We start from the raw sequence: 22603 nt of genomic DNA, 5'->3' as shown, positions 1-22603 counted from the left end.
CGGTACAGCTTGCCGTGTGGTAGCAGAGACAACAGTCTATGACTAGGGTGGCTGGAGTCTTTGACAATTTCTAGGGCCTTCCTCTGACACCGCCTGGTATAGAGGTCCTGGATGGCAGGAAGCTTGGCCCCAGTGATGTACTGGGCTGCTCGCACTACCCTCTGTAGTGCCTTGCAGTCGGAGGCCGAGCAGTTGCCATACCAGGCAGTGATGCAACCCGTCAGGATGCTCTCGATGGTGCAGCTGTAGAACCTTTTGAGGATCTGAGGACCCATGCCAAATCTTTTCAGTCTCCTGAGGGGGAATAGGTTTTGTCGTGCCCGCTTCACGACTGTCATAGTGTGCTTGGACCATGTTAGTTTGTTGGTGATGTGGACACCAAGGAACTTGAAGCTCTCAACCTGCTCCACTGCAGCCCTGTCGAAGAGAAGGCGGGCGTGCTCAGTCCTCTTTTTCTTGTAGTCCACAATCATCTCCTTTGTCTTGATCACATTGAGGGAGAGGTTGTTGTCCTGGCACTACACAGCCAGGTCTCTGACCTCCTCCCTATAGGCTGTCTCGCTGTTGTAGGTGATCAGGCCTACCACTGTTGTGTCATCGGCAAATTTAATGATGGTGTTGGAGTCGTGCCTGGCCATGCAGTCATGAGTGAACAGGGAGTACAGGAGGGGGCTGAGCACGCACCCTTGAGGGGCCCCTGTGTTGAGGATCAGCGTGGCGGATGTGTTGTACCTACCCTTACCACATGGGGGCGGCCCGTCAGGAAGTCCAGGATCCAGTTGCAGAGGGAGGTGTTTAGACCCAGGGTCCTTAGCTTATTGATGAGCTTTGAGGGCACTATGGTGTTGAACGCTGAGCTGTAGTCAATGAATAGCATTCTCACATAGGTGTTCCTTTTGTCCAGGTGGGAAAGGGCAGTGTGGAGTGCAATAGAGACTGCATCATCTGTGGATCTGTTGGGGCGGTATGCAAATTGGAGTGGGTCTAGGGTTTCTGGGATGATTGTGTTGATTGTGTTGATGTAAGCCATGACCAGCCTTTCAAAGCACTTCATGGCTACAGACGTGAGTGCTACGGGTTGGTAGTCATTTAGGCAGGTTACCTTAGTGTTCTTGGGCACAGGCACTATGGTGGTTTGCTTAAAACATGTTGGTATTACAGACTCGGACAGGGAGAGGTAGAAAATGTCAGTGAAGACACTTGCTGGTTGGTCAGCGCATGCTCGCAGTAATATGGCTAATATTGCTGTAATTGTTGGATAGAAAATAGAAATTGAATATAAAAACATAGATATTGTGATGTATCCAGTCCACATTGTCAAAGTATTTCAAGTCATGATGCATGACACAAAAACACATTATTTTCCTATGGCTATAAAGTTGTAAAAGTTACAGAAAAGTGATATCTCACGTACCTCGTGATATCCAGTCAGTGATCTATCACATGCATCAAAATCATTCAATCAGCTCAACTCCTGTCAAAGTCACGCCCACACTGACTCGACGCACATGATTAGGGGTGTTTACCTGCGTGCGATGCGTTGCAGTGGCATAGAGCTAATCTAGCTATTGGATGCTAACAAGTCTCTCTCTTTATATTGAGGAAAAATACAATATCACAGTGGAAGACAGTTAGTCAGCCAAGTATCGGACAATATACATCGCATTTTCACTGGATTACTGCGCGTGAGGAGATTCATCCTTGCGTTTGTCTGTAACGTTAGCTAGCTTGCTAGTTAACATCAAGCTAGCCTGTCAGACGGGCTGTTCAAAAGGTGGGGAGCCTACTTTGCTGCATTTAACGACGCTCATCATTCCACGTGTTCGCCTCTGGTATGCGGTTAACAGTATGGATGTTGTCAATATACTAGAATTGAATACGTGAAATGTCATCGACCCCATTGTCTATTGTTACAGGTGACCGCTAGCTAGCTCTGTTACAGAGCTTGCCCTTCTGTCTCAGTCCGAAACAGAGCTAACTTGTCACCTGTAGTAATAGACGATGTAGGTCGATGACACTTCATGTATTCACATACAATTATAGCATATTGACAACAACCATACTATTAACCACTTACCAGCGCAGAACATGTGGAATAGCTAACTTAGCTACGTAATATCCCAACCAAGAAAAACAAGTCTTGGTCTGACTAGGAAGTGCTGCACTTCTCTCTGACTGTTTTCAGGTTCAGACTCGTTATGATTTGACAGCTAGTTAACAGTTGATTTACTTTGTCATGCACGGCAACGGTCTGTTGCAACTCTTTGTTTCTATCCAGCATAGGACATGTCATGTGGCTATTTGCACTAGTCTTAAAGTTGCCACATAGTGACGCAAGTGAGCTAGTCATGATGTTACTGCACATCATCGCCAGTGAGAATATAATGGAGATTGCACCGTTTTAAGCACATGAAAACCAATCACATTGTGTTGGTGTTCTCCATTCGCCCGACTATTACCATAGACTACATTCTTTGACATGTCAAACATGCATGTTTTCTCTCTTTGCAGTGTGGTGAAACCAGATGAACAAGTTTTAACCCTTTCTGACCACCAAATGAAATCCTAAATATCTCCAGGCCCAGCCATCAGACAGGCACTATGGAGGAGTCAGATGTGGAGCGTGAGTGACCTCTATTCATAATTGTGTCCTTATGCCATTACTTCTTTTGATATTGGCTATCCCTTGCATGCTGTTTGGTGGTATGAATAGACCCCAGGTCTCTCATTTGTCTCACTCCTCCACGTCTATTCTGTATTCTCTCAATCCTCCATGTCTTCTCTCCCCATCAGAGGTGACCCTGGCCCTGCTGGATTCAGCCAATGACAAGGACCCAGTGGTCAGGGAGCAGGTCAGGAAGTCCATACTGACCCTGGGGAAGCAGCAGCCTAACAAGGTCCTGTCCATGTGCCAGGACTACCTGGTCAAGCACCCCAAGGTCAGACACCACTACTACTACTGCCACTTACTGTTGATTGGCTACTGTGTGGAGCAGAGACTGGAACACTATAATAAAGTCCCGAGTCTCATTAGCAATTTATGCTGAACTTGATGTGGCCCATGTTTGTAGGCTATCTGTGTCTGTATTTGTGTTGAGGTAGGTGGTGCTCAATGCTGGCCTACGTAAACATTGCTCTATGTTAACAATATTAATATATTCTTCTTACTACCAAGACCCAAGAAAATTGTAATACAAGCCTGATGTTTAAAACCTACTGTAGCAGTCATATGTTTCCATTGTACTTGAATAACAGCATAGGTTTCTAGTTCTGTTTTAGAGGTGTCGTTCCTCTTTCAGCCATTTATCTGTCCTGTCACCATCCTTGATGTAAATTTCACTCTCAGAACATGGGAAGTGGAGGTGTGACAGTGAAAGGGTTCTTGGATATGAGAAGGCTACTGTACTATGTGTGACCATAACCCTCTGATGCAAGGGCAATTTCAGACAGCACCAATGCTGCTCTGTGCTGCAGATTTCCACACAATGCTGGAGAGATAAGGTTTTGAGTTTTATTAGTTGTTTGCATGGGATACGCATGGTATACATCGTCCAATGAAATGCTTACTTGCAGGTTCCTTCTCGACAGTGCAACAACAATAATAAATAATAAAAGATTGCATTAGGATGTGAGATGTTCTAACATGAAGAAATAACACGCATCCTACCAGAAGCTGGAGACCTTATCATCACTTCTCTGTTGACTGGGACTCTGCATGCGCTGCTCCAACGATATGAATACAAAAGAGATGATGAAATGTACTGTATGGGAGAGACTTTTCATACAGGCCACTGTGTTGACATTAATGCATGTAGACTTAAGGCCTGTGTTTTGAAGTGAATTACAATGTATATGTATTTTCCTGCAGCTTGTCATTGGGCACAGAGTTGTCATACTGCAGACGATTGAGCTGATTGTGAAGACCAAGATAGACGATATCAGTTACCCGAAAATCAAAAGCATAATTTCTTTGGCCTCCGATGAAATGACCCGATCAAAGGTTAGATTGTTTCTGATGATTGTTATTTGGTCTCATCTGAAATACAAAGTTGGTCATTCAATTTCTCTGCTTTTAGCCTAATATTACGTGTAATCTAGTTATTCTTCTGAGAATGTACTTGATTTATCAGTGGTTATACTTTGTTCTAACATTGAGGCCATTGCATCAATCTGAACACATGAATAGTATCTGTTTGTTTTCATGTAAATACAAAAAGTATGGCCTAGGGTTTGAGTCAACAGCTCAGTTTTCATGTTTTACAGGATGTTGTACCTGATTGGCAACAGGCAGCCAGCAATATTCTGGTTGCTGTGGGAAACAAGTACATCAATGACATCATGGAGGAAATCCTCAGCAAGTTCCAGCCAGGGATCCTGCCTCATTTTTTTGTGGTCCAAACATTAGCAAGCCTCTCTGAATCCAATGGTAGGCTAACACCAGACACAATGGTGTCAAGCGCACTGTATAGAGCTGTCTAAATACTTAGGCTGCTAACATGTATCATTTATGTCCTGTCACCTAGCTTCCGAGAAGCATTTGTTTTTCTTTTTACAAAGACTATCCCCCTCAGTGTTTTTCAAATTGCTTAGAGATCTCTTGCCATTGTAATAGAGTTAGTCTAATCTTTCTTTTGTTGACAGTTTATGGTATGGTGCCGTTTCTCAATGCCATCTTGGGCACCATGCTCCCAATGCTGGGCATGGCCAAGCAGGACAACATGAAGTGGGTGTTCTCCTCTGGTAGGGCTAGATGCACTATATCCAACATACTGTAGGGTTATATATTATTATTATTATTGTACATGGTTAAACATGTGTTACCAGACCCAGTTTATAGACCTTCCTTCTCCCAGCTCTGTCCCACTTCAGTGAGAGTATCCTGGAGTACCTAGCCAACCTGGACAAAGCTCCCGACCCGACGGTGAGAAAGGATACGTTCTCCAGCGAGATCTACGCAGCCTACGACATCCTCTACTGCAGCTGGCTCCAGAGCAGGGAATCCAAGGTACACCACATTACATTAAGAGGAGCAGGAAACCAATTTCTCCTAATTACATTTCTGTCTCAACGGTCCCTCTGTTGTAGGGATGTCTTGATGAACGCAACCCCTTAGACTGTGTGCTGGTATTTATAGGGAAGGGAGGAGAGAGGTCCGCAGTCAGGTCAATGACTGATATCAGATGAATAAAGACATTTAGGAGAGTTTCCTGGACATATTTGCCTGGTTAATTCTCAGCAAGGTTATGCAGATAGGTTTTCTTGTGGTGTCTGAGTAGAGGACATAACCACAGTACAGGTTGGTCTAGGCTTGTGGGAAAACAAATAGTCCCTTATCTGTAATCTGGTCATAAACTCTGTATTCCTCCATTTTGGTTCTGAAATGATTAGCCACAGAGCAACTGCAGCATAACTGCTGCTCTTTTATTTTTGAGAATGCCAAAAGTAAGATGACTCCCCGTCTCTGCATTGGTAAACAGATTTCTGCTTCAGTTAGATGTGGACTCGGTTGATAGAAATCACTGGAAAAAGATTCAGTGTCCCAAATGGCATTGTATTCCCTAAATCACGTGTCAAACTAATTCCATGGCGTGCCGAGTGTCTGCTGGTTTTGCTCCTCCTTTGTACTTAATTGATGAATTAAGGTCACTAATTAGTAGTAAACAACTCCTTACCTGGCTGTCTAGGTCTTGAGAGGAAAAACCAAAAACCCGCAGACACTAGGCTCTCCGTGGAAAGAGTTTGACACCCCTGCCCTATAGAGTAGTGCACTACTTCTGACCAGGACCCATAGGGTTCTGGTCAAACCTGATGCTGCTATATCTGGTCAAAAATAGTACACTGTAGAGAATAGGGTGCCATTTGGGATGCAGTCCTAGTGTGGTGTTTCTCTCTCTCCCTGGCTGGTGCTGTAGCTATGACTGTGGTGTTTCTCTCTCTCCCTGGCTGGTGCTGTAGCTATGACTAACTGTGGTGTTTCTCTCTCTCCCTGGCTGGTGCTGTAGCTATGACTAACTGTGGTGTTTCTCTCTCTCTCTCCCTGGCTGGGGCTGTAACTATGACTAACTGTGGTGTTTCTCTCTCTCCCTGGCTGGGGCTGTAGCTACGACTGACTGGTGTTTCTCTCTCTCTCTCCCTGGCTGGGGCTGTAGCTACGACTAACTGTGGTGTTTCTCTCTCTCACCCTGGCTGGGGCTGTAGCTACGACTAACTGTGGTGTTTCTCTCTCTCCCTGGCTGGGGCTGTAGCTACGACTGTGGTGTTTCTCTCTCTCTCTCCCTGGCTGGGGCTGTAGCTACGACTGTGGTGTTTCTCTCTCTCTCTCCCTGGCTGGGGCTGTAGCTACGACTGTGGTGTTTCTCTCTCTCTCTCCCTGGCTGGGGCTGTAGCTACGACTAACTGTGGTGTTTCTCTCTCTCTCTCCCTGGCTGGGGCTGTAGCTACGACTAACTGTGGTGTTTCTCTCTCTCTCTCCCTGGCTGGGGCTGTAGCTACGACTAACTGTGGTGTTTCTCTCTCTCTCTCCCTGGCTGGGGCTGTAGCTACGACTAACTGTGGTGTTTCTCTCTCTCTCTCTCTCTCCCTGGCTGGTGCTGTAGCTACGACTAACTGTGGTGTTTCTCTCTCCCTGGCTGGTGCTGTAGCTACGACTAACTGTGGTGTTTCTCTCTCTCTCTGGCTGGGGCTGTAGCTACGACTGTGGTGTTTCTCTCTCTCTCTCCCTGGCTGGGGCTGTAGCTACGACTGTGGTGTTTCTCTCTCTCTCTCCCTGGCTGGTGCTGTAGCTACGACTAACTGTGGTGTTTCTCTCTCTCTCCCTGGCTGGGGCTGTAGCTACGACTGACAGTGGCAGAAGCAGTGGGATCCATGAGTCACCTGATGGCTCATGATAAACTGGAGGAGCAGCTTCCCAAACTCATTCCCACAATCCTCTCCCTGTACAAGAAGAACACGGAGCATTACGTCATCAGTAAGGTAGGTCGGCCTCTAATGACCGCTGCTGGTGTTCTATACAGGGAATAATGTGCTGTGAGGCACCCAGAGGTCTGCTCACTAATCAGCTCATGTTGTTTTCACCTCCCCTGCAGAGCCTGTGTCAAGTTCTGGATGCTTCTGTGAACATGGGCAGCAGAGTTCTGGAGACGCAGATCGACAGCCTGCTCACTACTCTAAACCAGCAGGTACGGCAAAGTGACAGTCCGCTGATGGCACAGTACAATGCAATGTTGAGGGAGCTAGCATGCAAGCATTTCACTGCACCTTTTACACATGCTGTAAACTGTTGATGTAACTAATAACATTTGATTTGAAAGTACTTCCTTGAACACACAAAGCTTCTTGTCACTCCGCCTGGGCTGTTTGCGCAATGTCAATATTATGTTTTTCTTTATTTAGCATAGCTAGTAATACTAGAGACTGACTAAGGTTTCTCTATAACAGGATACATAATAAATCACTTCCTGTTGTAGTCACATGGTTTGTGACTCACCCTATGCGACTTTGAAATGTCCTCGATGCATTGGTTTGATTGCACTTAGATCAACATCAATTAGATTGAATCGAGAACAAACTTTTCAATATGGATTGGTTGATTTGTATGAATAATAGTTAATGTACCTACATGTACAGTAATTCTCATTTTGCGCCCCCTCCAGGTTTGTGCACCTGTTGACTACAGCAACCCACTGACGGTGAAAAATCACAACGAGGTATTGAGATGCTTCAGCATTCTAGGTTGGTTTTGTGTTCTTCAATAATCAGTGTTTTGTTCTCTGGGTGTATTGGATTGAGGTCAGGGTTGTAGTCAGTACGGTACTAGGCCTATATACCATGTTCAGAGTTCCAGACTGTTTTCCCTCTTCAACCAATACAAGACTCTGTGTCTCAAGTGGCACCCTACTCTCTATATAGACTACTTCTGACCAGAACCCTATGGGCCCAATAGGCCCTGGTCAAAAGTAGTGCACTATAAAGGGAATAGGGTGCCATTGTGAACAAGGTCTTTGTTATTCTGGAACTCGGAGCTGCTGCAGAGAAACTACATGATGGACACCATGTCCTCCTGTAATGAGAGAATCCATGATTTAGATCTTAGATGGTGTGACTTCACTCAGAGGTAAATGTGTTTAAACTTTAAACAGTGGTCTGACTCTGTGCCATACGCTTCCTTCCTTCCTCCTCAGCCAACACCTTCCCAGACCGGCTGGTCATGTTTGTGCTTCAGAAACTGGAGAACAGTAATGAGAGGATCCGCATGGGCTCCCTGGCTGTGCTCCGACACCTCATCAACTCCTCCAGTAAGACTGTTAGTTAGTCTGGCTCGGGCCTGTCTGCACAGGACAGGAGGCACTTACTGCAGTGTATATATAGACACTACTACAAACTAATACAGAATATATATAGGCACTACTACTAACTTCTCCATGCCTATAGTCACTACTACAGTATACATATAGACACTACTACTAATTTACTACAATACATACAGTACCAGTCAAAAGTTTGGACACACCTACTCATTCAAGGGTTTTTCTTTATTTTACAATTTTCTACATTGTAGAATAATAGTGAAGACATCAAAACTGAAATAACACATATGGAATCATATAGTAACCAAAAAAGTGTTAAACAAATCAAAATATAGTTTACATTTTAGATTCTTCAAAGTAGCCACCCTTTGCCTTGATAACAGCTTTGCACACTCTTGGCATTCTCTCAACCAGCTTCACCTGGAATGCTTTTCCAACAGTTAAAGGAGTTCCCACACATGCTGAGCACTTGTTGGCTGCTTTTCCTTCCTAAAAGGCACATAAAGATTCTCAGACCATGCGAAACAAGATTCTCTGGTCTGATGAAAGCAAGATTGAACTCTTTGGCCTGAATGCCAAGTGTCACATCTGGAGGAAACCTGGCATCATCCCTATGGTGAAGCATGGTGGTGGCAGCATCATGCTGTGTGGGTGTTTTTCAGAAGCAGGGACTGGGATACTAGTCAAGATCGAGGCAAAGTACAGAGAGATCATTGATGAAAACCTGCTCCAGAGCAGTCAGGACCTCAGACTGGGGCGAAGGTTCACCTTCCAACAGGACAACGACCCTAAGCACACAGCCAAGACAACGCAGGAGTGGCTAAGGGACAAGTCTTTGAATGTCCTTGAGTGGCCCAGCCAGAGCCCGGACTTGAACCTGATCGAACATTTCTGGAGAGATAGCTGTGCAGCAATGCTCCCCATCCAACCTGACAGAGCTTGAGAGGATCTGCAGAGAAGAATGGGAGAAAGTTCCCAAATACAAGTGTGCCAAGCTTGCTGCGTCAGACCCAAGAAGACTCGAGGCTGTAATTGCTGCCAAAGGTGCTTTAACAAAGTACTGAGTAAAGGGTCTGAATACTATTTTGATAAATTAGCAAAAATGTCTAAACCTGTTTTTGCTTTGTCATTATGAGGTATTGTGTGTAGATTGATGAGGGGGAAAAAACTATTTAATACATCTTAGGATAGGGCTGTAACAACAAAATGTGGAAAAAGTCAAGGGTTCTGAATTATTTTCCCAAGCCACTGTACATGGTGTGCTTCACATAATGGCATCAGTTGGATTTCATTTAGCGGTTATCCCTTGTCCTAACAGTCGACACACATCTTCACCACTTTTACTTGCTCGACACACTTCACACAAACACGTCACTTGCAGGGGACACAGGTGTCCTGGGTTCTGTTCTTTGTGCATCCGTCTCCTCCCTGCGAGCTGTGTGCAATTTGCCTCGTGCAAAGGCTCACAGGGCATCTTTGCTGCTGCCTTGACTCTCATATGTCTCTCAGGTAGCCCATATGCCAGACTCATGATGAAGTGTCTCCTGGGCATAGTGTTGTTCATGCACTTCTTGAACAACACGTGTGTTGACAGCAGCCAAGTCAAGCATGTTGTGTGTGTTGACAGCAGCCAAGTCAAGCATGTTGTAAAACACAGCAACAGGCCAGCGGAGGGTGTCTCCTTTCAGAGTATAGCCGTGCCATGTGATCAAAAACATCCACACTAATTTATGGTGTTAAAACCATTCAAATAATGAAATGCCCTCCTAAAACTCCAGTTCTGTTTGTGATATTAAGATTCTAACAACCACAGTGTCTTTTTATATAGACTTATTTAAGGCAGGTCAAGGACGGAGGGGGGGGGCATGACTTAAATGGCAGAGTAATAAAATACATTAATGAACAGTCAAAATGACTACTTTAGCAGTTCTAGTGTTATTTGACCCTGTTCTCTGGATTTGAAAGTGTCACTGGTACTTACAAAGAACTTGTTTGATATGAAATAACCTCAAGATGTTACTCAAGGCTTTCTGTCTGTGATCTAGCATCCATTATGGAGTCGAAGAAGCTTCTCATCCTGGCCAGCATCAGACAACCACTGGCTGACCACAGCAATAAGGTAACCTCATGCCATGTGTAAATATTAAACTGTTACAATTTGGCACAGTTTTCTCTCCTAAAAGGCATAGAAAATAAAAACAAACACAGTTTCAATGACCCATATCCATGTGCTGTAACAAAACAAACACAGTTTCAATGACACATATCCATGTGCTGTAACAAAACAAACACAGTTTCAATGACACACATCCATGTGCTGTAACTAAACACAGTTTCAATGACACATATCCATGTGCTGTAACAAAACAAACACAGTTTCAATGACACACATCCATGTGCTGTAACTAAACACAGTTTCAATGACACATATCCATGTGCTGTAACAAAACAAACACAGTTTCAATGACACACATCCATGTGCTGTAACTAAACAAACACATTTTCCATTGGGAAACATATCACACATTATGGGCCAATTTCCTAGACATGGATTAAATCTGGTCCTGGTTTGAAAATCACTTTCAATAGGCTATAATCTCCATTGAACATGTATTTTAGTACAAACATATGCTTAATCAGGGAAACCGGCCCTACATTGTTTCTTATTGTTGTGTTGTATTAGTGTTTTGCTTGACCTCTGACCTCGGTCAATCGTTGCCCCCCTGCAGGTGAAGAAGAGGGTTGTCCAGGTGATCAGTGCCATGGCTCACCATGGTTACCTGGAGCTGGAGGGAGGAGAGCTGCTGGTCAAGTTTATCATCCAACACTGTGCTCTCCCCGACACCTACTATGTACGTCTGTCATAAATACAATCCCTTTTGGTCTTAAGACATTATCCTTGGCGAGGGATTAGCATGACATTGTAGATGGTGGATCAGTTAACTACTCTCTGACTTGTATATGGTGGTCCGTGTGTTTCTAAAGAACTGTGTGTGGGTTTGGTCTGTTGCAGCGTCCAGGCCAGCGCCCCAGTGACCCGGAGGAAGTGACCAATGAGGCGCTGCGGAGCATGTGTGACAACACACTTCACCTCTTCACTACGACCGTGGGACGCCTGACTGACGTGAGTCTACTGCATGGAGATAAGAATCCTCTCGGCAGGCAGGCAGGCAGGCAGGCAGGCAGGCAGGCAGGCAGGCAGGCAGGCAGGCAGGCAGGCAATATATCACCTGTTTTCTTCTCTCACATTAACATTTTATCTGATCAGCATATTTATGCACAAACATATATTTTGTAGTTCATGAAATCGTTTCAGGTATAGAGGCAGTGAACAAAGGACATTTTAATGTTTGTTCCTGCTGTAAAAACGGCTTTTGAATACATCGAAGCCAAGTCACACTTAACACCAAACATAATACTGTTTATGAGAAGAGGCAGAGGGTGGAATTGCTATAATATGGAGTTTTGTGTAAAGAAGCTCAGTCAGGAGAGTATGAACTATCATCCGATGTCTTGAGAGGAAAACCGGCTCACATCCAAAGACGGCATCACCCTGTCTGTTTTACAGCCAATCACTCTGCTCTTAGTTACTTGTTCCTTTGCGGTTCCCAACATCAACACTCTGAGATGACATGTCTCTTGTATTACTTCCCACTGGAAGCTATGAGACAAGGCATTGACAGAGACTGAAGAGAACAAGGATTTACCATGCCTTCATGGGATTAAATCTCTGCAGAATTGGGTTCAAATCATACATTAAATATTTTGTTTGATTTAGCATGTCTAGAGCTCTGGGTTTGATTTAGCATGCCTAAAGCTCTGGGTTTCAACTTTTGTGACTATTCTATTGGTTCAATTGCACCAGGCGAACTCAATGTTGTGATATTACTGTACATCTGTCTCCCTGTGGCAGGTGCTGTGTTCCATGCTGTACTACCTGACTGTCTATGTCTGTCTTCAGGTGCTGTGGTCCATGTTGTACTACCTAACAGTGATCCTCTGTCTGTCTCTTCAGGTCCTTTGGCCCATGCTGCTGTACTACCTGACCCCAGGTCAGTACTCCAACGCCACCACACCGCTCTGTAAGAGCCTCACGCTGCTGGGAACCAAGAAGAGAGCCTCCCAGGAGCCCAACTTCAACATCGACTTCAACGAGCAAGGTAGGTGTCTTTTAGAAGAAGGAGCTCCATTTACTAGGTGTGCAACAGAAATGTATTTTTTCTATCCCATCCTCCCTGGTAGACATTTACAGTAGATTAATACACAGTACATTACATTCATATTAACAAGCCATTATGTCTTCACGATGAGCCGGGGTGATCTGATCAATGAGATGAGGTCTTTTCCTCCCTCCCTTTTTCACTCACCGAGTCAGTTTTGCGTTTCCGTATTGGGATTCGGCACACAGGCCCTTTAATGTAAACGAGATGGTCGCAGCCCGGGCCCACTCCTCGTCAGCACTTCTTTGGGATTGGGATTTTTTTTTTTTTTTTTCTTCGTTGAAACTGTATTTTATACAGCCATTTTGTTCTCATTAAAGGGCCGTTGGTCGGTTCTTAGAGGCCAGACAGACCAGAGTGTCTGGTTCTGATTAGCTGAATGAGAAGCCACATTTATCACTAAATAAAGCACTAGCATTGCCTGGGTCCTGAACTGGTCGTTGTTTCAATCATTAAGCTGAACTCTTTGTGGGGAGAAGTATGAGCCTGGCCAGTTAATCATTCAGTCATTCATTATAATGCTTAGTCTGCTATCAACCTTGTTTATTCTCATCTGTTTCTTCTTTCTAATTCAGTTAATCTTCCCTCTCCACATATACTGATGGTGCGGCTCTTGGTGAGTATGAAATCCTAATGACATGCCACTTGAATGCTCATGGATTTCAGTTTGCTATGTGGGTGTTATAAAACTGGAACTTGATTTAAACCCTCATGAACTATGATCAGTGTCTCCAGTAATAGCTAGGCTATGTCTTTGTCTTACCTGTAAGTCGGGGTGTGTGTGTCTCAGGTGAATGGTTCGTTCCCGTTCCGGAGTCGTGGCCATGGTGCACCGTCTTTGTCTCTACTGAATGTTATAAGTCCTAATATCCACCCTAACGCTGAGACACTCTGGGAGAAGGAGATCCCTGCTCTCCTCAGCTACCTGGAAGGTAAAGGACCTCAACTCAATGACCCCAGAGTCTTATAACCTGTAGCGAGCAATGTCTGTTCGTCAAATGGCACCCTATTCCCTAGGGTGCCATTGGGGCTCCTATCTCTCTCTCCAAAGCAGAAGTGACTCTGAGGGCTTTTATTGCTGCTGCAGTATTGACAGCTTAGGAGGCTGTTTGAACCTCATTTTAATGTCAGTGGTGTAAAATAGTTTTTCCTCCATGTATTCTACTGAGAACTGACATCAATAAAGACGCATGCTTCTACCACAACAGCTGCAGTTAAGGGACGTTATAAGTGATTCACAATTTTAAAGACTATTTTATGGCCTATATATATATATATATATATATATATATATATATATATATATTTATTATTTTTTTGAGATATCATTTTTTTGTTGCTGTGGGCCATTTTCATCTTTCCATCATAAAAATACATAGCTTGGATTGAAGTAGAGCATAGGGTATTAAAACTGATCTTAAATCATTTTAGCTCTTTGGTCGGTTTTGGAACGTGCACAGAATATTCTACTGCTCTCTTTTTAAATGTATTTATTTTTTGTCTGGGAGGAAGTGCGTCGAGCGAGGTCTGAGTAGTATGGTCTATTCTTCTTTACAGAGTCTACCCCAGAAACACTAGACAACAAGAAATGGGAAGAGAGTCTATTACAGGTATGCCCGTCTTTATCTAACATCCTCTTTGTCTGTCCCCACAACACTGTCAATAAGTCACTATGGTGATCTTTATTTAACATCCTCTTTGTCTGTCCCCACAACACTGTCAATAAGTCACTATGGTGATCTTTATTTAACATCCTTTTTGTCTGTCCCCACAACACTGTCAATAAGTCACTATGGTGATCTTTATTTAACATCCTCTTTGTCTGTCCCCACAACACTCAATAACAGTCAATATGTAGAACAAGTTTTGTCCCAAATGGCATCTTATTCATTTTATAATACACTAATATACTTTTGACCAGGGTCAACAGTATGGCACTACATAGGGAATAGGGTTCCATTTGGGATGCATACAGTGTCTGACACAGTGTTGGATGAGAAATGTTTTCTGTTTCAGTCACAAAGGGATTTGATATACAGCATTATGATGTGGTCACATGGCTGTGTGGTTTTGTTTGGACATGTACAGTTCCTAGCCAAGTCCCTGGTGGCCATAGCTGATGACAAGTGGAGCTGTCAGCTGGCTATAGAGGCCACACGTTACCTGTCCACCTATAACCAGTCCCTGGAAGAGAAGGTTAGTGAACAACCTCATCCTAACCTCTCTTCAACCATGAGTAGGGCCAAGAGTTCTTCATGACCTGACCAGGGAATTCTCTGGTCTCCACTTAGAGTTCAGGGAAAACTCCTAGCCCTAACCATTAAAAGAACCTCAAGGAACTCTTCTGAACCTGATAAACATTAACAAAATCTTGTTAAAACAATATATTCTACAAAGTATCCAGATTGGTAGAACCTCCATAAGCCTCAGCAAAATCTTAGTAAAAGAATATCTAATACAAACTATCAAGGTTTCTCATCTTGGCTTCATGGCTCTTTCCAGAGTTTCCTCTACAGGTGCGTTGGTGTGACTCTGCAGCAGTGTTCCAATAAGGAGGTGGTCCAGAAGCAGCTACAGGAGATACTGATCAGTGCACGACACAACGACGCCATCGAGAGAGCGGTAAACCTCTTGGTCCCCGTTTGAGTCAGGCCATGATTCTCTTGATAGCATTTGCTTTTATTTATCATCAAATGTTCAGCGTGACCCGTGATGTAATTGTCTGCGTACGGCAGGGCAGAGCGTCGCCGTGCAGAACAGTGTTTCTTTGTGCAGCTAAATTGCCCATTTAAGACAGTCTTGTGACAAGTACTCTTAAGCCTTTGCTTATTTTCAAAGGGAGGTCACGTCTGCCTTCCTAAGCTGTAATTTGTGTCTGGTGTTAAGTTTACGCTAATTTCCGTTGTATTTTAACCAGATGATTAGGAATTGTGGTGTTTTTACAGTCTTTAGGCCTAATAGAGAGTGGTAGTCAAATTGTAATGCCGGTGTTAATGATAATCCAGATGTACTGTTTGGTCATTGGAGGCTGAAGCGTCCATTAAACTGTGCTAATAGAGTGTGTTTGGGGTAATGGGTTTCCCAGGGTGTCGCCATGGGGATCGGGCTGTGTGCAAGCAGTCATCTCGATGCCACTCTGGCCAAACTGGACGACTTCGGGAAATCTGACGCCTTCAAGAAAGCCTCAGGAATATTCAGCCTGCTCAAAGTTAGTATGCTATTCGTGTTTTTATTTTCATCGTAGGCGGATAAACACAAACTTGGCAATGTCTGCCTGCCTGGGAGGTTCTCTCTACACCGTACAGTCAGCAATTTAACACATTCAGATTGAAGATTTTATGGAGTTTGTTTTTCTTTCTACTACTTTGAGCATTTGATTGAGCCTGCCTGTAGTGCCAGGTACAGTTGGCACGGTTTGCACTTTTGGGACTATTCCATTGGTTCCATTTCACCAGACAAGCTCGATCAAGCCCTGCTAACCTATTTCTAAAGGAAACGGGTATTGATAAACTGATTTTAATTAGCCTAATTTATATATTTGAAGGTTTTTATAAAGTTGACATTCATTCTACATTTGAAATAGCTTTTTAGTCCACTACTAGGCTCAATCTGTGTCTGGGAAACCAGCCCCATACACTGTAATCCTCCCATCTCTACCTCCTCCTTCACAGGACAAGAATGACTTGGATGTAGAGAAGATGAAGAGCACGCTGATCCTGTGTTACGGTTACGTAGCGCTCCACGCCCCAGAGGACCAGATCCTGTCCCGCATCGACTCAGACATCCTCCGCAGCATCAGTAAGCACTTCAACACCAAGGTAAGGAGCTAGGGCTTGGGAGACACTCACATGATTGCTCCACCACATCCCTTTAATAAAGCTAGTCCACAAAGTTTCGACCCAAGAGTGAATCTCTGTCAGGAAGGCCTGGATGAAACAGCCAGCATCTCTCAAATTTAAATAGTTCTTTAGATGTTGTCATCAGTCTCAATGGACCCGTTTTGGCCTTCAGGGCACATAGTCACAAAGCGTCTCAGAGTTGGAGTGCTGCTTTGGATCAGTTTTATCTTTTAAATCATAATGAATAAGAGGGGGAGGATCTGATCGTAGATCAGCACTCCTACTCAGACACTACAGGCCCAGGCCTTCATCAGCATAAAGACCGAAGAGAGTTAGTTAGGGTGTTACATTTGGCTGCCCATACTGTTAGAGTACAGAGGCTGCCAGGGACCGACCTGTTAAATACCCCCACATGTCCTATAAAGAGGTGCGGCCAGTCAAATTAAACCCCACTCCCATCTCCAACCATCCATTTATCCCCCCATTGCAGAGAGAGAAAATAATCACTGAGCATTACCTGTCGCTGATCACCACATAGCACTGTGTTTTCCCTTTCCTCAATGGCAGCGTTAGCTAGCGTAGTCAGAATAGCTGCAGTTTCACATTATTCCTGAAACTCTATTTTTACCGTTCTCCGTTGGCCCAGTGAGCATGCTTGGGTTGGCATGGTACTGAGTGACCTCACAGAGAAGAAGTTCTGTGAGCATGCTTGGGTTGGCATGGTACTGAGTGACCTCGCAGAGAAGAAGTTGTGATAAGACTGAGTCTGATGGAGTTAAAAAGACATGCTGGTCAGACAGAGGATCCATCCCAAATGGAACCCTATTCCCTATAGTGCACTATATAGTGAATTTGGGATGTACACAGTCGGTTAGGCTCACTGCTCACAATTACATACTGGTGGTTATATGGTTAAAACCAACGATGGGTCATAATGTGAGGCATTTGAAAGGTACATAAAACCACACAGCACAAACCACAGTGAAAGGAATGTGTGATTATATCAACCAGTTGGAGAAGTCCTGCTACGTTGTAGTGTTTCAAATGTCTCACTCGTATCATTCAGGAGCTCTCTGTCTCTCCATGGCTACAGATGAACCTGGTTTATGTCCTCAGTGGTTCTTCTCCTGTAGCTGCCGGCCATATGCTTAGCATCACAATGACTGTCTGAACTAGCCTCCATAGTTGTCTTGGTTAAATGAGTCCCGTTAAACTGCAGCCTTCAGGGGCCGCTGCCAATGTACACTATGACCTCCAGATGTCCACTTGAATTGGATCATGGGATTTTATGTCCATGGTTAGGGTGGGTGATTGGACACACACACACACACACACACACACAGTGTTTAATGTTAAAAAGCCGAGTCTATATCCATCGAGTCGTTTGGGTTCCACACAGGGCTCATTTAATTGGCTACTGCTAGTTGGCTAGCACTAACATTTGCTAACCTTTTTAGTGCAATGTGGAAATAGAGGTTGAGTTCATCTGTATGTGTGAGACATTTAATGTACCGCTGTCCCTTGCCATGGTTAACCATCTAAACGGGGAACACTTTCATGGTAAGGGCCTTCTGTAGTCTGATAACATTTTCTTAATGAGGGGAAAGAGCATATTCTCTTCTCTTTAGGGGGAAAGGATATATTCTCGTCTAGTAGCGTACACTTGTGGATTAAACTCCTTGTTGCTTTTATGTTGTGCAGGTTCTGGGAATTAAAATAGAGACCAAGGTACCGTGACTGGACCCTAATGAAGGATCCTCTCTCTGTCTCTCACTAAAACTCCTCTAACAATCTCTTCTCTCTAGAACGCTGCTGCTTCAACTTTCTGAACTTTTAGAAGTAAATGGCTCAGCACCACATGTAGTTATAATGGGAGGCGGTGTATTTGTTTGCCTCTGTTTCAGAAGTTCAGAACGTTTAGTGCTTTTGAATGCCCTCCATGTCCTACTAACACGGTATGACACTATGGTGTTTCTAGGGCCTTGTGGTTTCCTCCTCCCCTGTTTGATCGAAGACACACACCAGCTCTTAGGTTGTGATGCCAAATCAGATGGTGGAATTTGATGTTCAAATTCTTTTTCCCCTTCCAGATCGCAAAGCTTACATTTCTGTCTGACATTTACAGTCTCCAAATCAAGGCATGGATGATCATTCTTTAAAAATACACCCTCTACTTGTTGATTGTTTAATTCATATTGACCTGTATCTACACATTGATATTTAAGCCAACTGAAAAGTAGTCAAATTCATCTTCAGTAGAATGTGTGACTTACCCAACCATAAGCTGTTGTTTCTTATGCCATTTTCTGAAACCATTCTATTGATGAGATGCTCTTATCAAGTTAAAAATAATAATAATTATCGACCCCTAACATTTTCAACAAAATCAAAAAATCACTAGGGTTGAAATCCTTGGTCCTGCTCTAGGCTCTCCAGCTATCTCTAGATGTGTTATGGATGGCATAGGGAACTTTAGAATCATAGGGTCAGTGACTGTCTGTCTGTGTATGAGGGCTGCACTATACAACTAATATGTGGTCGTCTTGCTCACAATGATGCCAACAAACTAAACCTCGGACTGCTATCGCCATGAACACAGTCTGAGGCTGTGTGTTTGTCTCTGTGTTTGTCTGTCTCCCTGTCTCTGTGCATATGTGTGTGTCTATCGGTGTGTGTGTACGCTGTATTCCCCCCCCATCAGGACCTGACCATGAAGCTGAGTCTGATTCAGAGTGTGGGGCTCATAGCCAAGGCCATCAGCACCGTCGTACGTAATCAGGGCTACATGTTCGTCCGCAAGCAGGAACTCATGGGAGTCATGATGGTCAGTGTTTATGTCATGTTTATGTATTCTGTTATGTCGTTGTTAGGACAGTGTTATGTATCCCTTATGATGGAGGGTTACATTAAATGTTACTGGATTTAGATCACACCAACTGTAAAACATTGTTTATGACTGCCTATGACAGCTGTTATGTCTTAGGCAGCTGTTAGAAAGGCTTTATGATATAAGGGCTGCTACAGTCAAGTGGTTCTGATTGTGTTGACCCATCTCAATATCTTCCTTTTATTGAAGGATTTTATCAAGGCAGAACCCACGGATGCCATGCGGACTCCGGTTCGCCACCTTGTGATGACCACGTGTGCCAACCTCATGTATCCTTTAATGCCCAGAGGTGTGCTAGTGGGTTGCATATTAGAACAGAGCCCAGAGATGTCAGCCATAGACTGTCAGCCTGTCAGGAGCTTGTCAGTACCAGGTGTTTCATCTTCCTCTCGGGTTGCAAAAATCAGGGAACTTTCTCCAAATTCCCAGGTATTCCAGAAATCCTGGTTGGAAGATTCTAGATATTCCTTCCCTCCTGATTCCAGGAATCTTCCAACCAGGATGTCTGGAAAACCTGGGTAGTTTTTGCAACCCTAGCCTCTACTGAGTGACATCCTTGACCCCAGGTTGATCCCAGTAACCTGGAGCCGGCACTGACGGAGAATGAGAACTTTGATATGCTGCGGACGTGTCTGAACGGTGTGTACGGCCTTCCCCCGGTGAACACTCCAGACAAGGACAGGGGAAAAGACGAGGAGGTGCTGGAGCCCCAACAGAGAGAGGTGAGAGATGACGCTGTAGCATCTCAATACCTCGTTGTGATTTTTCCCCGTCACTGGGTTGCTGTAGTCAACAGGTGCACAAACCTGGAGGCGCAAAATGAGAATTACTGTACATGTAGGTACATTAACTATTATTCATACAAATCAACCAATCCATATTGAAAAGTAAGTTTGTTCTCGATTCAATCTAATTGATGTTGATCTAAGTGCAATCAAACCAATGAAAAATTGACATTTCAAAGTTAATGGATTGGCATAGGGTGAGTCACAAACCATGTGACTAAAGCAGGAAGTGATTTATTATGTATCCTGTTATAGAGAAACCTTAGTTATGTTCAACTTTAGGACACACATGAACAACCTCAAGTATACATACACTGTATGCACAGCCCTTCTCTCTGTGTGTAGACACGCAGTCATCTCAGCAAAAACATAAACCTGCACTTTGTTCCTTCACACTCATTTTGTGAAAGTATGTCTTTAAAACATATCTTAAATTCATTTATCTGATTTAAAGGCCTTAATAAGTCAAAAAATGTCTTAAATTCAGTTTTCAAATGTCTTAAAGAATGTGACGGAGATGACTACACTGTTTTATATTGTGCTTCTGCGTAATTGTTGCTACTTTGGCAAAACGGCAATATTAAATAACAATCGAACCGCACTTTCAAGATGGTGTGTGTGTGTGTGTGTGTCGGGCCGTTGCCAGAGGAGAGAGAGAAGGTAGCCTATACAATCAGACAACAACCCGATCTGGGATGAGAAACCGACATTGTCCTTCTTACCTAAGAAATGTTGCTTATGTTGGTGATTAGGCTACACAACGTTCCTGCAGATTGTTTTGGTTGTAAAAACATTTTTGTGCATTAATCTACTTTCATTTCAGGAAGCAGATATCTGCCCTGTCCCTGTTTCGCTGCTGGCTCTCGCTCCTTCTCCCCCCTTTACACACAGAGTGAAGGGAGAGATGCAGTCTGACAGTTGAGCAACATTTTAGAAATGTAATTGTGGGAAAGACGTTTTAAAACAACTACTGTTAAGAGTAGAGTCTCAGCTTTGTGTATACTGTAAAAAATAATTTCTGTCAAGATAGAGGAAATGACACCACATTAGAAACGGATGATGAGCCAGTGGAACGGAGAGGAGCGTACCATTTGGGGTGAATACAATGGAAAGTTTTTGTAGGATGTTACATTTACTGTTAGATCAATTGCATTGCTATCCAGCAACAATATCATATTTAGAGTTAGCACTCTAGTTAATGTGTTTTGTGTTCCCACTTCCTCGGGCAGCAGGTAGCCTAGCGGTTAGAGCGTTGGGCCTGTAACCGAAAGGTTGCTGGTTTCAATACCCGACTCGACAAGGTGAAAAATCTGAGCAAGGCACCTCAACCTTAATTAGCTCCAGGGGTGCTGCACTACTATGGCTGACCCTTTAAAACAACACATTTCACTGCACCTATCTAGTGTATGTGACAATACATTATATTTATTTGTATCATTATGTAGCATATAGCCTAGGCCAATATACACAAACATGCAGGCAAATAAAAATAATCTGATTATTCTGGATCCTATTTTGTTATCGCACATCAGAATAACTATCATGCATTCCCTGAACATGTTAGATGAAATGTCTATAATAATGTCTGTCTTTGCACTGGATCAAGTCAGTCTTAGAGCCTTCCCTCTTCGCTACCTTGCTTCAAAGTACAGCCATTTGATCCTGGATTCACTGAATGAGTTATTTTATTAGACTTTTTGGTTGTAGGCTAATGTTCTAGTCTTATCCCATCATTATTATTGGATAATACCTCCAGGAGACCTACTGGGTGTGTAGACTTTTGTTCCAGCCCCAGTCTAACACGAGCAGCTGATTTGTAGAATCTGACAACAGGACCTTGTTAATCTGACTCCGGTGTGTTTGAGCACTGCTGAATCAAACGCCTGCACACCCAGTGACCTAGTTCTCCAGGTGGAGAGTTGACCGCATCTTTATACACTTACTGTGCTGTATTTTTTACTTTAAGGATTTTTTCACAGTGGTATGGGGATGTTATTAAGTATCATTGTAGCAGGTATAGGTATCGAAGCCTGAGTTCTGGACACTTAGCTTGTGATCTAGCTAATGATTAGCCCATTGGGGCAGCCTAAACAAATGCAGATGGGGAACCCCCTTGCTTCAGCCATCTATAGCCTAGCAGCCCAGGAATCATCAACTAGATTCAGACGCAGGCTAATTAAAATAAAAAATAAAATAAAAATATTGAGTGGATGGAACATAATGACTAATAATTAGACTACAATTAGACTTCAATTTGTAGACTACAAATTGACCACAAGAAGCCCAAACAGATATGTTTGACTAAAACATAATAATTTCAAACCTTGCTTACATTTGTGTACGATCACGTGTCTCTCTATAATGCGTGGGAATACTTGGGAACAGTCTTAAATTCAACTTCATGGAACCAGCAGATACCCTGAAAGTGGAGATGGTAAAGCTTGTATCTACTGCTTTTCCCACAGGCATTATACAAAGACACCTTCGATGCTCTTCAGGAGTTGTTGAGGAATATTCTGTCAAGAGACCTGAGTCCAGACGGACTCCAGAGTGTATTCAAGGTAAG

The 22603-nt window shown here is 43.7% G+C and overlaps 1 protein-coding gene across 1 annotated transcript in view; it reads left to right on the top strand.

Annotated features, from left to right (window-relative positions):
- Positions 1 to 4277: 4277 nt before the first annotated feature.
- LOC120035845 (maestro heat-like repeat-containing protein family member 1) overlaps positions 4278 to 22603 on the top strand; it is a 41774-nt gene continuing 23448 nt past the window's right edge. The window contains exons 1-23 of the mRNA XM_038982317.1: positions 4278 to 4426; positions 4642 to 4740; positions 4854 to 5005; positions 6832 to 6972; positions 7086 to 7178; positions 7653 to 7731; positions 8181 to 8294; positions 10352 to 10425; positions 11036 to 11158; positions 11320 to 11430; positions 12322 to 12466; positions 13102 to 13142; positions 13317 to 13458; positions 14084 to 14136; positions 14615 to 14722; positions 15029 to 15148; positions 15612 to 15734; positions 16198 to 16344; positions 18067 to 18093; positions 19067 to 19189; positions 19442 to 19521; positions 19830 to 19974; positions 22503 to 22598. Coding sequence (XP_038838245.1) covers positions 4339 to 4426; positions 4642 to 4740; positions 4854 to 5005; positions 6832 to 6972; positions 7086 to 7178; positions 7653 to 7731; positions 8181 to 8294; positions 10352 to 10425; positions 11036 to 11158; positions 11320 to 11430; positions 12322 to 12466; positions 13102 to 13142; positions 13317 to 13458; positions 14084 to 14136; positions 14615 to 14722; positions 15029 to 15148; positions 15612 to 15734; positions 16198 to 16344; positions 18067 to 18093; positions 19067 to 19189; positions 19442 to 19521; positions 19830 to 19974; positions 22503 to 22598 — 2424 coding nt within the window. The 5' untranslated portion in view covers positions 4278 to 4338. The remainder of the gene's footprint in view (positions 4427 to 4641; positions 4741 to 4853; positions 5006 to 6831; positions 6973 to 7085; positions 7179 to 7652; positions 7732 to 8180; positions 8295 to 10351; positions 10426 to 11035; positions 11159 to 11319; positions 11431 to 12321; positions 12467 to 13101; positions 13143 to 13316; positions 13459 to 14083; positions 14137 to 14614; positions 14723 to 15028; positions 15149 to 15611; positions 15735 to 16197; positions 16345 to 18066; positions 18094 to 19066; positions 19190 to 19441; positions 19522 to 19829; positions 19975 to 22502; positions 22599 to 22603) is intronic.

This window comes from Salvelinus namaycush, unplaced genomic scaffold, assembly GCF_016432855.1.
Source record: "Salvelinus namaycush isolate Seneca unplaced genomic scaffold, SaNama_1.0 Scaffold1113, whole genome shotgun sequence".
Taxonomy (NCBI): Eukaryota; Metazoa; Chordata; class Actinopteri; order Salmoniformes; family Salmonidae; genus Salvelinus; species Salvelinus namaycush.
This window is presented reverse-complemented; position numbering and strand designations above follow the sequence as displayed.